General features: G+C 44.0%; 1 protein-coding gene across 1 annotated transcript in view; it reads right to left on the bottom strand.

Moving 5' to 3' along the window:
• Nucleotides 1-6,808, bottom strand: part of FBN1 (fibrillin 1) — a 253,200-nt gene extending 246,392 nt beyond the window's left edge. The window contains exons 1-2 of the mRNA XM_022587160.3: nucleotides 6,633-6,808; nucleotides 5,659-6,003 (exon numbers count right to left, since the gene is read on the bottom strand). Of these exons, the coding sequence (XP_022442868.1) occupies nucleotides 5,659-5,822 (164 nt within the window). The 5' untranslated portion in view covers nucleotides 5,823-6,003; nucleotides 6,633-6,808. The remainder of the gene's footprint in view (nucleotides 1-5,658; nucleotides 6,004-6,632) is intronic.
• Nucleotides 6,809-12,341: the final 5,533 nt, after the last annotated feature.

Genomic DNA, 12,341 nt, shown 5'->3' with positions numbered 1-12,341 from the left:
ATGACATAATGAGGAATGTCTCCAGCTCGGAACCATGGGCAATGCAGACGGAGGGTGCCTGTGATGGTTACCTACCACACTCAATAGAAGTTCAAGGTATAATACAAAAATACACGTGCTACCCAAAGACCCCACAGCTCAGACATTCTGTAAGTCCTTCTGTGTTTTATTAGTGTCTTTGCAGAAATATCAAAGTTTCTTGTTTGACAAAATATTATATTACTACATTATTAACTATACCTGGGATTTGTGAACTAGCATGAAGGAATATTAGGAATTTTAAGTGGAATTTTACCAAAGTCTTAGTACTGCATTTTTGTCCAGAGGAATGAAAACCAAAACCATAACTAAAATTAATGGAGAAAGAAAATTTAATATTAAGAATTTGTCTTTAAAACTTAACCTTTGCATATCTCAGCTCTCACAGCTGTAAAGGGAAGGTAATAAAAGGACTCACCCTATAGAGATGTTATGAGCACAGAATGAGCTATAACATGTAAAACACTAAGACAAGTGCCTGGTACCTAAATGTCATCTAATCGTCACCTACCACTGCTACGAATGTTATTATTATTTATTTTTTACTTACTCCTATACCCCATGCCCTTTCCTACCTTTCTGCTGCTTCCTGATTTTTGTAATGCATCTGATTCTCCTACCAAATATTAAGCCTCTCCAGGCTGTGGGTGCTATGTCTCTGGCATTCCACAAAGCAAGGTAGCATTCAATCAAGGCTTCTTGAATTAATGAATTCTTTGAATCCCAGCTTCCACAAGTTAGTGTTAAAATGCTTAGGACAGGATTCTTGCTTTTGATGATTTTACAATCTAATGGGAAAATCAAGCTTAACAAACTTGAACATATGCCTGCCATATAACTCAGGCCTGATACGTTACTGATTTCAGTTTTCTTTAAAAATTTCATGGAACAAAATTCTAAGTTTCTAGAAAAGGCCTATTTGTTGGGTTAGTTTCTAGACACAAAGAAATTGTTAATACAGTTTATTTCTCTTTCAAGAAAACAGTTTTTAAATCTTATTTTCACCTTGAAAATTAAGGCTAAAATTCAGAAATTGGTTAGGCTTAGTGTTTGGTTTATTGCAGGAAAAAACAAACAAATTATGTGTGAGTATCCTAATAATTTGTCCAGCATTTGGCCTGATTAGAGTCAGTAGCATAATACTATAATCTTTTAAAGTACCTGCTATACAAGAAGACGGAGGAATGTTTCACTATTTTTTTAAAAAATTCCAAATAAGCTTGTAGGGATGTCTGTGCTGCCGTTTCCATCATCCCTAACCTCATTTCACTATAACTTGATGTATCAATATGTTTAAATTAATTTGTGATACCAACAACTTATGCATTTTTATAAATAATCTCTATGTCTTAAATGTTACAAAATAAATCCCATAAATAATATTTTGTCTCCATCTTCTTGTTTAAAATGTGGAATTGCTGAAACCTTTTATTTAAGAATATCTTTTTTTAATGCTGTCGCAATATTTTAGCTTAATCTATTTAGTAAATGAAATGACAAACCATACCACTGCAGGAGTTTTTCCCCATATTTAATTATTAGCCTATCTGACTTCAGATGAAGTCTTAAAGTCTTCTTTATAAAGTAAAATGGACTTTATGAAGTCTACAGAACTTTTTCTGTGTGCCCTGCTAAAGGTCTTTATTTTAATAACAGACGTCTGTGTAATTAATCCCTCTGAGTTTGTCATCACATAATCTATCCTGTGTATGAACTGTTCCATGTATATTTTTCTGGTAACAAGACCCCTGGAAAAAAATAAACAAATAAACAAAGACCAAAAGGAATCATGCACAAGGGGACAAATTGTGTGAAATACAACCAGTCTCATACACTTATAAGCCAGGCAATAAGCATAGAAGTTCTCAGTCCATCTTATCAGAGATTTGGGAAAAGGAGGTTTCACTCTAAAGAATTTTTCCCTTTGATGGGAAACTGTAATATTTCCTTATTTGGGAGCTAAAGCAATAAGGCAAACATAAATAAATGGTGCATAAGTACTGCTATTCAAGTAGAGTTATGTGTTTTTTTTAAATTAGATTGTCTCCCACACTTTTTGCCTAATCACAGAAGTTAAGAATTTAGCTGAGAAAAATTCTTCTGAACTAAAATTCAAACAAGCTAGGATTTTATTATTTCTCATAAAGTCATTTCACACATGTTAAGCAGTGCCCAGGCAAACAAAAACTACTATACATTCATTACTTGAAAACGTTTTTGAAACTTGCAAAAGTCTCATTTCAAAACACAGAGAAATGTAATTTTTTCAGAGTGACTGGGGACCACACTCATTCCATTAAAAGAAGGATTTCCTGTAAAAACAGAAATTGGCGATTTACTCTAAGAAAACACAGCGAAAGCTGGGAAGAAACTTGAGGATGCTTAAATTTCCACTGTGGAACAACTTCTGCTGCCCAGTGAGAAGGGAAAAAAAAAAAGAACACCTGCAACAGGATGGGAGGAGAGAAAGACAGGCTAGGACTACACACCCAAAGAGGGAAAAACCACGCAGGTCCCTGTCTGGGACGCAAAGGAGCTGACAGGAAAGGAATACATATCCAAAGAAGAATACCCAGACAAATTCTGTGGTCACCTGTCACATCAGAGAAAGAGAAGAAGGCAGTAATTTGTAGGAGAGCCCAGATCAGTGCATGGAAGACACTGATGAGTTTAAAGCACCTTTTACCTAGAGGAAATATTAGTGAGGTGCTGAAAGTTGCTGCCACCAACTGGGCATCAGGCGGACTTAGGGATTACAAATCACTTTCACTTCATAAACTGTGCATCAAAATGGTAAACAGGTTTTACTGTAGTCAGAGAGGTTAGTTCTGAAGCTGGTAATATTTTAACTCGCAAAAATAGAAGTTTTAAGCAATAACTGGAAAAATGGAACACACAACTGCTCTTCCTGATGATTTATACAGCATGGTGTGGTTAAAAGACTTATTCATGTGAGACTGTAATAGCAATAAGCAGAGAGAATACATCTCAAATGCTACTCAGATTTAAGGTCAAAATTGGCATTTGTTTAAAACTTATGGGTAAACCTTTGATCCAGCAATTCTATTTTCCTTTATTAATTTATATTACATATAAATATTCACATGTACACAAACATGCAAGTAGAAGAATGTTGGTAACAGCAAAAAATTTCATATAATCTAAAGAGCCATCATTAGGGAAATGTTCCAGCCACATTATGGGATTCTATACGCCAAGAGAATGCACGAAGTAGATCCCTATGAGTTGATCGATGGATGCACTAAAGATATATAAAAGTAAGCAAGGTTCGAACAGTATGTATGGTATATTCTATGCATTAAAAAGGATACACACACATATCTATCTGTGTGTGTATATATACATATATATTATATATATATATATTTGGATATGTATTATACTATTTCTAGAAAAATACATAAGACAATGGTATCTGAGAGGTATTTACAATTAAATATTTTTAATTGTATATCCTTTTAAATTTTTATTTTTTACCCCAAGTATATGTATATAATACATATATACATATAACATTTTAGATAACATAAGAACTATAAAAATAAAAACCTTTATATTATAAAGGTTCATTATTATAGCATATTAATATATATTGTTATGCTATAAAGGTTAATTATAATTATTTGTTAAACTTTTCATATGTATGCAAAATCTCATAGATAACATGAGAATTAGGAACACTCATAATTACTGATCTATTAATACCATGTTTGGGGGAAGGCTTTGTGAAGAGTCTGCAATAAGGTAACGTCCACGTTAGTGACCAAATACTATAACACAGAGAAGTGTTTCTTTATAATCTTAAAAAAATGTAAAACCCAGAAGAACTAAGTGCTGGTGTGAGTAAAAGCATGGGACAGCCTGCTAAGCAACAAAGTAAGGCTTAGTTTCTGTTTTCACATTGAGTTAGGGCCTCCCGAGGAAACACGCTGGTTGGTGATAGCACATAGAGACGAGACAAATGTCTGGCTAGGCCTAATGTCTCCCTGCAGACCTTCATCCACAGAATTAAACCCCTACTTCCTCTCTCTCTATGGGAGCAATGCCATCAGGCTTAGCTGTTAAGCTAATATATATGGCAGAAATATATTTTTTGAAGTTAAAATGCTAGGCTAAATCAGGTCCTTTTGAGAAAGGGTGAAAATCAGTTTCAGTCCATCTACTGCACTGGCCATGGGCCGTGCACACAGGGCAAGACATGTCTGCTGCCTGATCAGTATCAGGCTTAACATGATAAGCAAATTTCCTTTCCAGAACTGTTGGAATCTGTGATTTATTTTCCACAAAGGCCAAGATGGAACTAAGTTAATCATAACTATTTCCTAGGGTCAGAAAATCATGCATATTCCACCACGGCCTAAGTGCTTGGCTCTGAAAACCATGTCGTCCCAGATCTAGAGCTGGACTCAAAAACTGGTCCGTTCAGTTTACTGTACTTTTTCCTTCCCATACCTGGGCCATACAAACACAAATTTCACTACATATATATAATAAAACCAGCCCATAACAAAAAAGAATACATGAAATGTCCAGCCACATATGCAAGTGGACACCATCACTTGGTCACTCAGGGTCATATAATCAAACTACACCGCTACTCAAAAAAGAGCAGCAATGAGAATCATAAGAACGTCATAGAAAGCTCTGTGTATTTACTGTCTAGGCTCATTACAGGATCCTCCAAGGAGACAAAATGGATCATTTATAATCCATCCTGCTGCTTCTCCGGAGGCTTGAACTTAAACACTCTCAGAACGAGATACTTCATTTTCAATTTGAACAATTTTAAGGGAAGTGTACTCCCACTCTTCTTCAATTCAGGGAACTGGCAATCCTTATAGAGTCAACCTGCCTGATTTAAATATTTTCTGCTAAAACATTTTCTGTACTAGGGGCATAAGAAGGTGGTGAAATGCTCAGTTGCATCTGAGTAACACACACGACAGGTTAAAAACACTCCTTCAAGGCCAGCCACAGCAGCATTACTGCCCGGATGAAATAAAGAGCTTCTAACAACCGCAAAACAACTTCTCAGAAACACTTGCCCTGCTCTGCTTCCAGTGTAGACATCTGAAAGGAAAATTCAGTCCCTAATTTTAATAAGCATAACTTAGAGGAGAACCAACCATTAACTATTTGTCTTCTCTGACTGTCTGTCCCTGAAATCCCTTTCTTTCCTTGCTCCCTTACAAACAGAGCATCTACAAAGATGCCCACAAGGCAAGTACTTTCCCTAAACACAACCGGAATTGGTATGAAGAGAAAGGATGGGCTGCTCCTCTTCTCAGTCGCAGCTCCTCCCCTTCTTCCTCAAAGAACCCTTCTCGCCTCCCAAAATCAGCCTCGACAATGGCCCAAGATTCCTTTTAGCCATGACCTCTCCTCTGGGGCAGAAATCCTTAAAGCGTAGAGGCAAGGTGGTTTAGCCACAAACGCGGCGAGAACTGGATAACGCTTGCATCTCTAAGGTGCCCCCAGGAGGTCTTGTCAAGGATCCTTCTACTGTCGAGAATCGACCCTGTCAGTTCCTCTGGATCTTGATACTCGGGAGAAGAGGGAGGGGACACCCACACCAAAGGAGCTGGCCCGTTCCATTACCCTTTAAGCGCGTCGTGTCCTCCACCGCCTCTTCTCTTGGCCCGGCTGGCTCTGGTTTCCTTCACGTTCCCAGCCTCCAAATTGGCGTCCGCCCCATGGCTCGTGTAGGAAGCTAAGAGCACGGTAAATCCCAGGGCGACCTCCAGCAGCCCCCCTCGCCGCATGATGTCGAGCGGCCGCCGGCTCCCGCCGCCTCTCGCCGCGCCCCGGGCTCGGTCCGGGGCCGCCGCTGCGCCCTGGAGCGCGCCGCGCCGCCGGGGTCCCGCTCTCCCGCCGCCCGTCCCCTGGGCCGGGCTCCTCCCGCCTTCTCCAGGCGCTGCTCCCACTTCGGGCGGCCCCTGCTAGCTGCAACAGACAAATCGCCGAAGCGGGGGAGACATTCAGGGCTTCGGGATGCTGAAGCCTCGGGGTCCCCATTCCCGAGCCCAACCCGCGCGCCGCCTGCGCGTGGCGCAGTTACTTTGGGTAAGTGAAGACCGTTTGGTCCACAGCTGGCTGAAAAGCCCAGGCCCCCGGCGGCAGCGGCTCCAGCCAGCCCCTCGGCCTCCCGGGCGCCGCCTGAAAAAAGCGCCGCAAAGTACCCATGTCCCGAGCAGTTCTAAACCCTGGGGCAAGCTCGCTGGGTTTATTTTTTACTAGCACGAATTGCGCGCGATGCGCGCTCTGACACCCCAGCTCCCCAGCCTGTCCTCTCCGCCAAGCCGCGGGGCTGGAAGCCCGCCGCGCCGTCCCCGGCCGGCTCCGGGCACTGCCACCGCCCCCCGAGCATCTGACGCCGAGCCCGGCACCGGGAGCCCCGGGCCAGGAAGCTGTCAGGCAGGGGAGGGCCAGCGCCAGCTCTGGACGTTCCGGGACAGCCCCTCACCCCAGTCCCTGTCCCTGCCCTCAGCGCGGCGCAAACGCAAAAGCCTCCGTGGCTGAAGCTCCAGCCGCGGTGGCCGCCCGACCCCAGTCGGGACCCCAGCTGCACCCACTGGAGAAGTGGCGGCTCCGGCTCCCGAGGCGGCGGCAGCTGTTCCTCGGTCCTGGCCGCGGCAGCCCTTGCCCCGCTCTGTCCGCAGCTGTCCCAGCTGTGGTCGCCTGTCCGCCTGCGGCACCCACAGTCTCTGCCGCGGCTCCCGCGGCCCCCTCCTTTCCCCACCTCTTCAAGTATCGTCTGCGCAGCGGTTTCTCGCGAGAGAAATACTTTTTTTAAAAAAAGAAAGGAAAAAGAAAATGACACCCCCTCCTACATCCCCCTCATCACCACCCCACCCCTCGGCCCCATCCATCCTTCCTTTCCACTCCCCTTTGCCAGCCACCGCCTCGGCGCGGGGGCCTCCCTCGCTCGCAGGATTAGCGCAGTGGGAGGAGGCAGAGGTGATCGGGTCCTGCCCGGCCTGGGATTTCGCGTTTTAGGGTGAGGAGTTGAGGGAAGAAGTCGAGTAGCGGTTTCACCCGCAGTGCGGCTGGGAGGTCTAGACCCGAGATTAGCCTCCCCCGCGATCTGGGAAGCCCTGCGGGCGCGGAAGGCTGTGCCACCTGTACCTAGAACGCGCGCTGGAGACGGCGGCTCGGAGTCCCCAGCGGCCCCGGCGAGAGAGGAGACGCGTCCCGGTTGCCCGCGTCTCCCCGGCGCCGCCTCACTGCGTCTCTCGGGCTGGGCACAGAGCGGAGGCCGGAGGCCCGAGGCCCGGAGGCCGGGGCAGGGCGCGGCGGGGGCGCAGCGGCGGCCGGGGCTGCTGTGCGAACGGGGGAGGGGGCTCCGCCGCTGCCACCGGCGTCGAGAGCCCGCTCGAGGCGCGGTTCTGAGCCTTGGTTCAAGTCACCCAGGCTGAACCCAAGATGCTCCAAGAGTCTGAGTGGGATTCCGACCCAGAGGCCTGTGAATATTGGAACCTGGCGTTTGGGATGGAGGCAGTGAAGGGGCGGTCCTTTTCCCCAGCCCACAGCTAAGATTGGGCTTCTCCTGGACGACCCTAGACCCTAGACCCTATTTCACCTCCCCAAACATTCATATTCTCTCTCTCCCTCTCCCTCTCCCTCCCCCTCCCCCTCTCCCTCTCCCTCTCCCTCCCCCTCCCCCTCTCCCTCTCCCTCTCCCTCTCCCTCTCTCTCTCTCTCTCTCTCTCTCTCTCTCTCTCACACACACACACACACACACACACACACACACACACACACACACACACGGCTGCCTCTCCAGGACAAGCAGGGCACAGTGACTTGGAAGAATATAGTATTTATGGTATCCTTATATAGATAAGGCCCCGTGTTGCCTGCACCCTATAACGGTGTTGGAGGGCAGGAAACCACACTCTGGGCCCTAGGCACTGGTACTGGAGACCCCCCAGAAAATCCCCCTGTAGTAGCCACCAGCTGTCAAGCCAGAAATAAGAGTGCAGCACAAACAGGAATCCTGTTGAAAGGGGTTTTCCTTATTTGTGATTATTTGTGCCCAGACAATAGTGTATAGGGACCTGGGCAAGTTATTTAACTTCTTCCCAGTTGCAAGACAGGAATAGTAATGACCACACAGTGTTGCAATGTGATGATGAGCCTGCTGAACTGTTATGACACCATGATCTCGAAGATAAAAACAGTGAAACTGTCAAAAATATGAGCCCACTTAAAGTCACAGCCCTATAAGTATGTGGTCTAGTTTGAGTCCTCACCTGCAAAAATTCTCTTACCAGATTCATGAATTGGAGCCTTGATCACACACCCATGGTTGAGTAAAGGCAAGCCTCTGTTCAAGAGGCATTTACTGAACACAAACTGTGTACCAGTTGGTGTGTGGTTGAACCAAGTTACTGGGTGAGCAAGGCAGAAATGTTTCTCCCCTCACATAATAGTCTACAGGGAAAGGCAGACTTGAGACAAATGATGACTCAAATTTTAAATGCCAAGAAGGAGAAGTCCTGGTTGTTTGCTTGGAGGATATATAACGGAGTACTTGACCTAGGTTGTGGCTGACCAGGGAAGGCTTTCCTGAGGAAGTGTTGTTTAACTTAAATCCAAACACATGACTAGACTTAGGGCAGTGGTTCTCAACCCAGGCTATACAGTAGAATGACCTGGGAACTTGAAAAACAGATCTGACACCAGGACTCAATCCCTGGAGGTTCTGATTTAAATAGTCTCGAGTGGAGCCTTGACACAGGCATTTTTAAAAGCTCCCCAGGTAGGGAGAGGTAAGGGTGGTGTTCAGACTGGGAAAAGAATCTGGGCAGAGGGACCATGGCTCAGGAGAAGCAGGGCTTTGTTGGGAGATCCACAAAGGCCTTGCCCTGCCCACCAGTTTTCTGGAAAGTTCTGCACCCTCTGGGGAATCTGGAAACTGCCTGCTTTCTCTACACTCCAGCAGCATGTGAGACACTCTGTACTCTCTCTTAGAGTCCTCCCGCAGTGACGTGTTGGACAGCAGCAGCTGAACATAGGGCTTTTCTAAGGCTTTTGCCCACGAAGCAAAGAGTGAACACTGGTGCCCTGCAAGTCCCCCCTTCCAACATTTCTGAACATCTCTATTACCTCCTAACCTTACCCTAAACTGCCTTCCAGGGTTTCACCTCTAAAGGAGATTTAGATTAAAGGCTTGCTTCAGGCCTTGGCCCTTTTTTTTCTCCTTTTTTCTCCTTGACCCCTTCCTCGAGTAGAGGAGAGACTTTCTAGTTCCTCTTCATATTGCGTGGGAGCCCTAGGCCATATATTCCCCTCTTTAGGCAATAAGTCTCATGGTTTAACTATAGTGTTGGAGCGAGAAGGGGTTGAAAACATAACTACTGAAAGAGATTTCTTTCAAATATGTAAGAAATACACCCATTATCTAGGCAATCGACATATATTAGAGCAGTGTGCTACCAGTACCAAAATTCAGTAGCAAATAAAGAAAATTATGTATTTGCAATAAGATTTTCTTGATGTCAGATGATTCAGGAGCCACCTCTCTTTAAACTTATCATACTCCTTGCAAAATAAGTCCATGGGGCTAGAATTCCCTTATTTCTCCTCTTCATTTCAAAAAACTCCACCCATCCTAAGAGAATCTGCTCAGATCCCTCCTTGTTCATGAGGACTTTTTGCTCATGATATCTCTCTCTTGTTCAAACTTCATTGTACTTATTACCTGAATCATTCATTTAATAATTTATTAATTGTAATACACAATTGTAGTATGCTTACTATGTGCCAAGCATTATGCTGGGCACTGATAATTGGCATATTTATTACATTGTTGTGCTAAACTATTTTTTTAATCACTGTACTTATTCTTCCTAGATGGATTATGGATCCTTAAGGCCAAGGTCACATTCCTTATTCAAGGAAATGTGTACAGTGTCCTAAAAACTGTTACAAAACATAACTAGTTTGTTGGCTGTTGTTTTATCAGTTGGAATCTTCTGATACTTTAGCTTCAAGACCATTCTCATCACTTTATATCCCCTGAATAAATACATGTGTCAGCAGGGCTCTCTATCTCCAAGCAAGAAAACTAACTCTAGACAATTTAAGCAAAAAAACTGCTTCAAGTATTATCAGGTTATAAGAGGGCTCATTGACCCTAACGTTGGAATTATATGGGGACTAGTGCAGGCAGGTCTGGGTAGAGGCAGCAGAAACACGTGGAGACCTTCTTCAGGGTGATACTATTTGGGTGAATTGATTCCAATCATTTGGTCCTTCTGCCACCCCACTCAGGGTTCAGATTCAAAGGCTAGGGTCCAACTGGCCTAGCTAGCATAAGGAAGCTGCCCCCAGTCCTGGCCAGAGAATGATGGAGCATCCTGATGGATGGTCCCAATAAGAATGCATGTCATGGGAAAGGGGTTACTCTATAAAGAATGATTGAAATACTATTACCAAAAACCGGGAGCATATATGTTTGTCAGATACACACACACAAAAAAATGTCCATGTGTTCCCTATACCATCTCAAGAACTTTTGAAGATATTTATAATTTGTTGAGATAAACCATTTCCAAGAGCATAAGAAGCATACTCTAAAATCAGATACTAAGCCATTCACCACAAACTAAAACATTTCTTTATGAAATGAGTTAACTTGACTCTCATGTAGTCCTAATTCCCTCCATTGATCCATTGATGGTGGTAAATAGAGCATTTATAATACAACCAGCTATATCATCAAAAACTAGCTTTTGACTGAGTGTTGTAGAATTTTGCAGTTACAAAAGTATAATGCATATATGACACTACCAAAAACCATACATACGTATAGCAGAAAAACAATACCCTCACATAGATAATCTCATTTAATCCTCACCAGCACTTTATAGGAGGTTGAAAAATAAGGCCAAAGTATTTCTTATCATCTTTCATCAAGAACTGTAGTCTACTTCCCAACCTTTTGAATCTGAGCTTGTGGCTTCCTGTGACCAATAGAAATATGATAGAAGTGACATTGTGTGACTTCCAAGGCTAGGCCTTAAGAGACCTTGCAGCTTCCTCCTTCACCTTCTTAGATGCTGCCCTGAAATGGCCATGGCTTGCAGAAGTTCAGGATGAAAAAGTATGTCCCAGCTACTCTGAGACCCTCACCAAGCCACCAACTAAATGCCGCCACATGTGTGATCCTAGCATATCAGCAGAAAAATTGCCCAGCGAATTCACAGAATAAATATACAGTATCACTACAGTTTTAAGCCACTTAATTATTAGGATAGTCTGGTACACAGGAATAGATAACTAATACAAACTTATAAGGGAAAATATTTCTGTCTCAGTTTTATAGATTTATAAACTCACATTCGGAAACACTGAGAAACTTGTTTAAATTCATAGAACTAGAACTGGAGTCAGGGCTGGATTCAAAACCATGCTTTTGACAACAAGTTAAAAGTACTTTTCATTTCATCACCTCATCCATCTGCCATAAAATCTCACTCGAGATCTTGGTTTGCAGTACACTGGAGCCATTCCCTGTATCCATAACACTTCCCTGGTGTCTTCTGGGAAGCTAAGGTTTCACCCCTGGAGCTTCATTGCAATCCGAACCTACATTGCATCCTATTTGAGAGCCCCATTTATTCTATGCTGCAGTCACTAAGATCTCCCAGGAAACAAAGGGATCATAAAAGCTGCTGTAGTCAACTTCTCTGCCTCTCTGCTTCAGTTTCTAGCCCCTCTCACATCCCCAACACATAGAAGAATTCCTTGTGAATAACAGGAGCTCAAAGAATATTTGTTGAATGAACAGATAAATGCATTAACTTCCTTTCAAGACGGTGATATGATGGCAACTTTAAAACCTCGCCCCAGTCTTCCTTATCACTCTGTGTGTTAAGGAAAGACCTAAACCTCTCCAGCCATAGACAGAGCCCTAGTGTGTTACATTGCCTGGTTGTGCTTCTGTGTCCATCACTCCCTCTTGGGATGTGATATGAATGAAAGGGACTTGGCTTTGAAAAAGAATTAAAGGTAGAATTAAGTTGCCTTCTCCTATCTATGAAACAAAACTATAATCACGGACATAGAGAATAGACTGGCGGTTGCCAAGGGGGAGGGGGGCGGGAGAGGGATGGATTGGGAGTTTGGGACTAGCAGATGCAAACTGGCATATATAGGATGGATAAACAAGGTCCCACTGTAGAGCACAGGGAACTATATTCAACATCCTGTGACACCATAAAGGAAAAGAATATGGTGAGACTTTCAAGAAGGCAGAGGTGTAAGATCTGGTGTAA

The sequence above is a fragment of the Delphinapterus leucas genome, chromosome 2, assembly GCF_059928025.1.
Source record: "Delphinapterus leucas isolate spDelLeu-1000000601 "Yukka" chromosome 2, BTC_Dleu_Yukka2, whole genome shotgun sequence".
Lineage (NCBI taxonomy): Eukaryota > Metazoa > Chordata > Mammalia > Artiodactyla > Monodontidae > Delphinapterus > Delphinapterus leucas.
The sequence above is the reverse complement of the archived record's forward strand: the minus strand, read 5'-3'. Positions and strand labels throughout refer to the sequence as shown.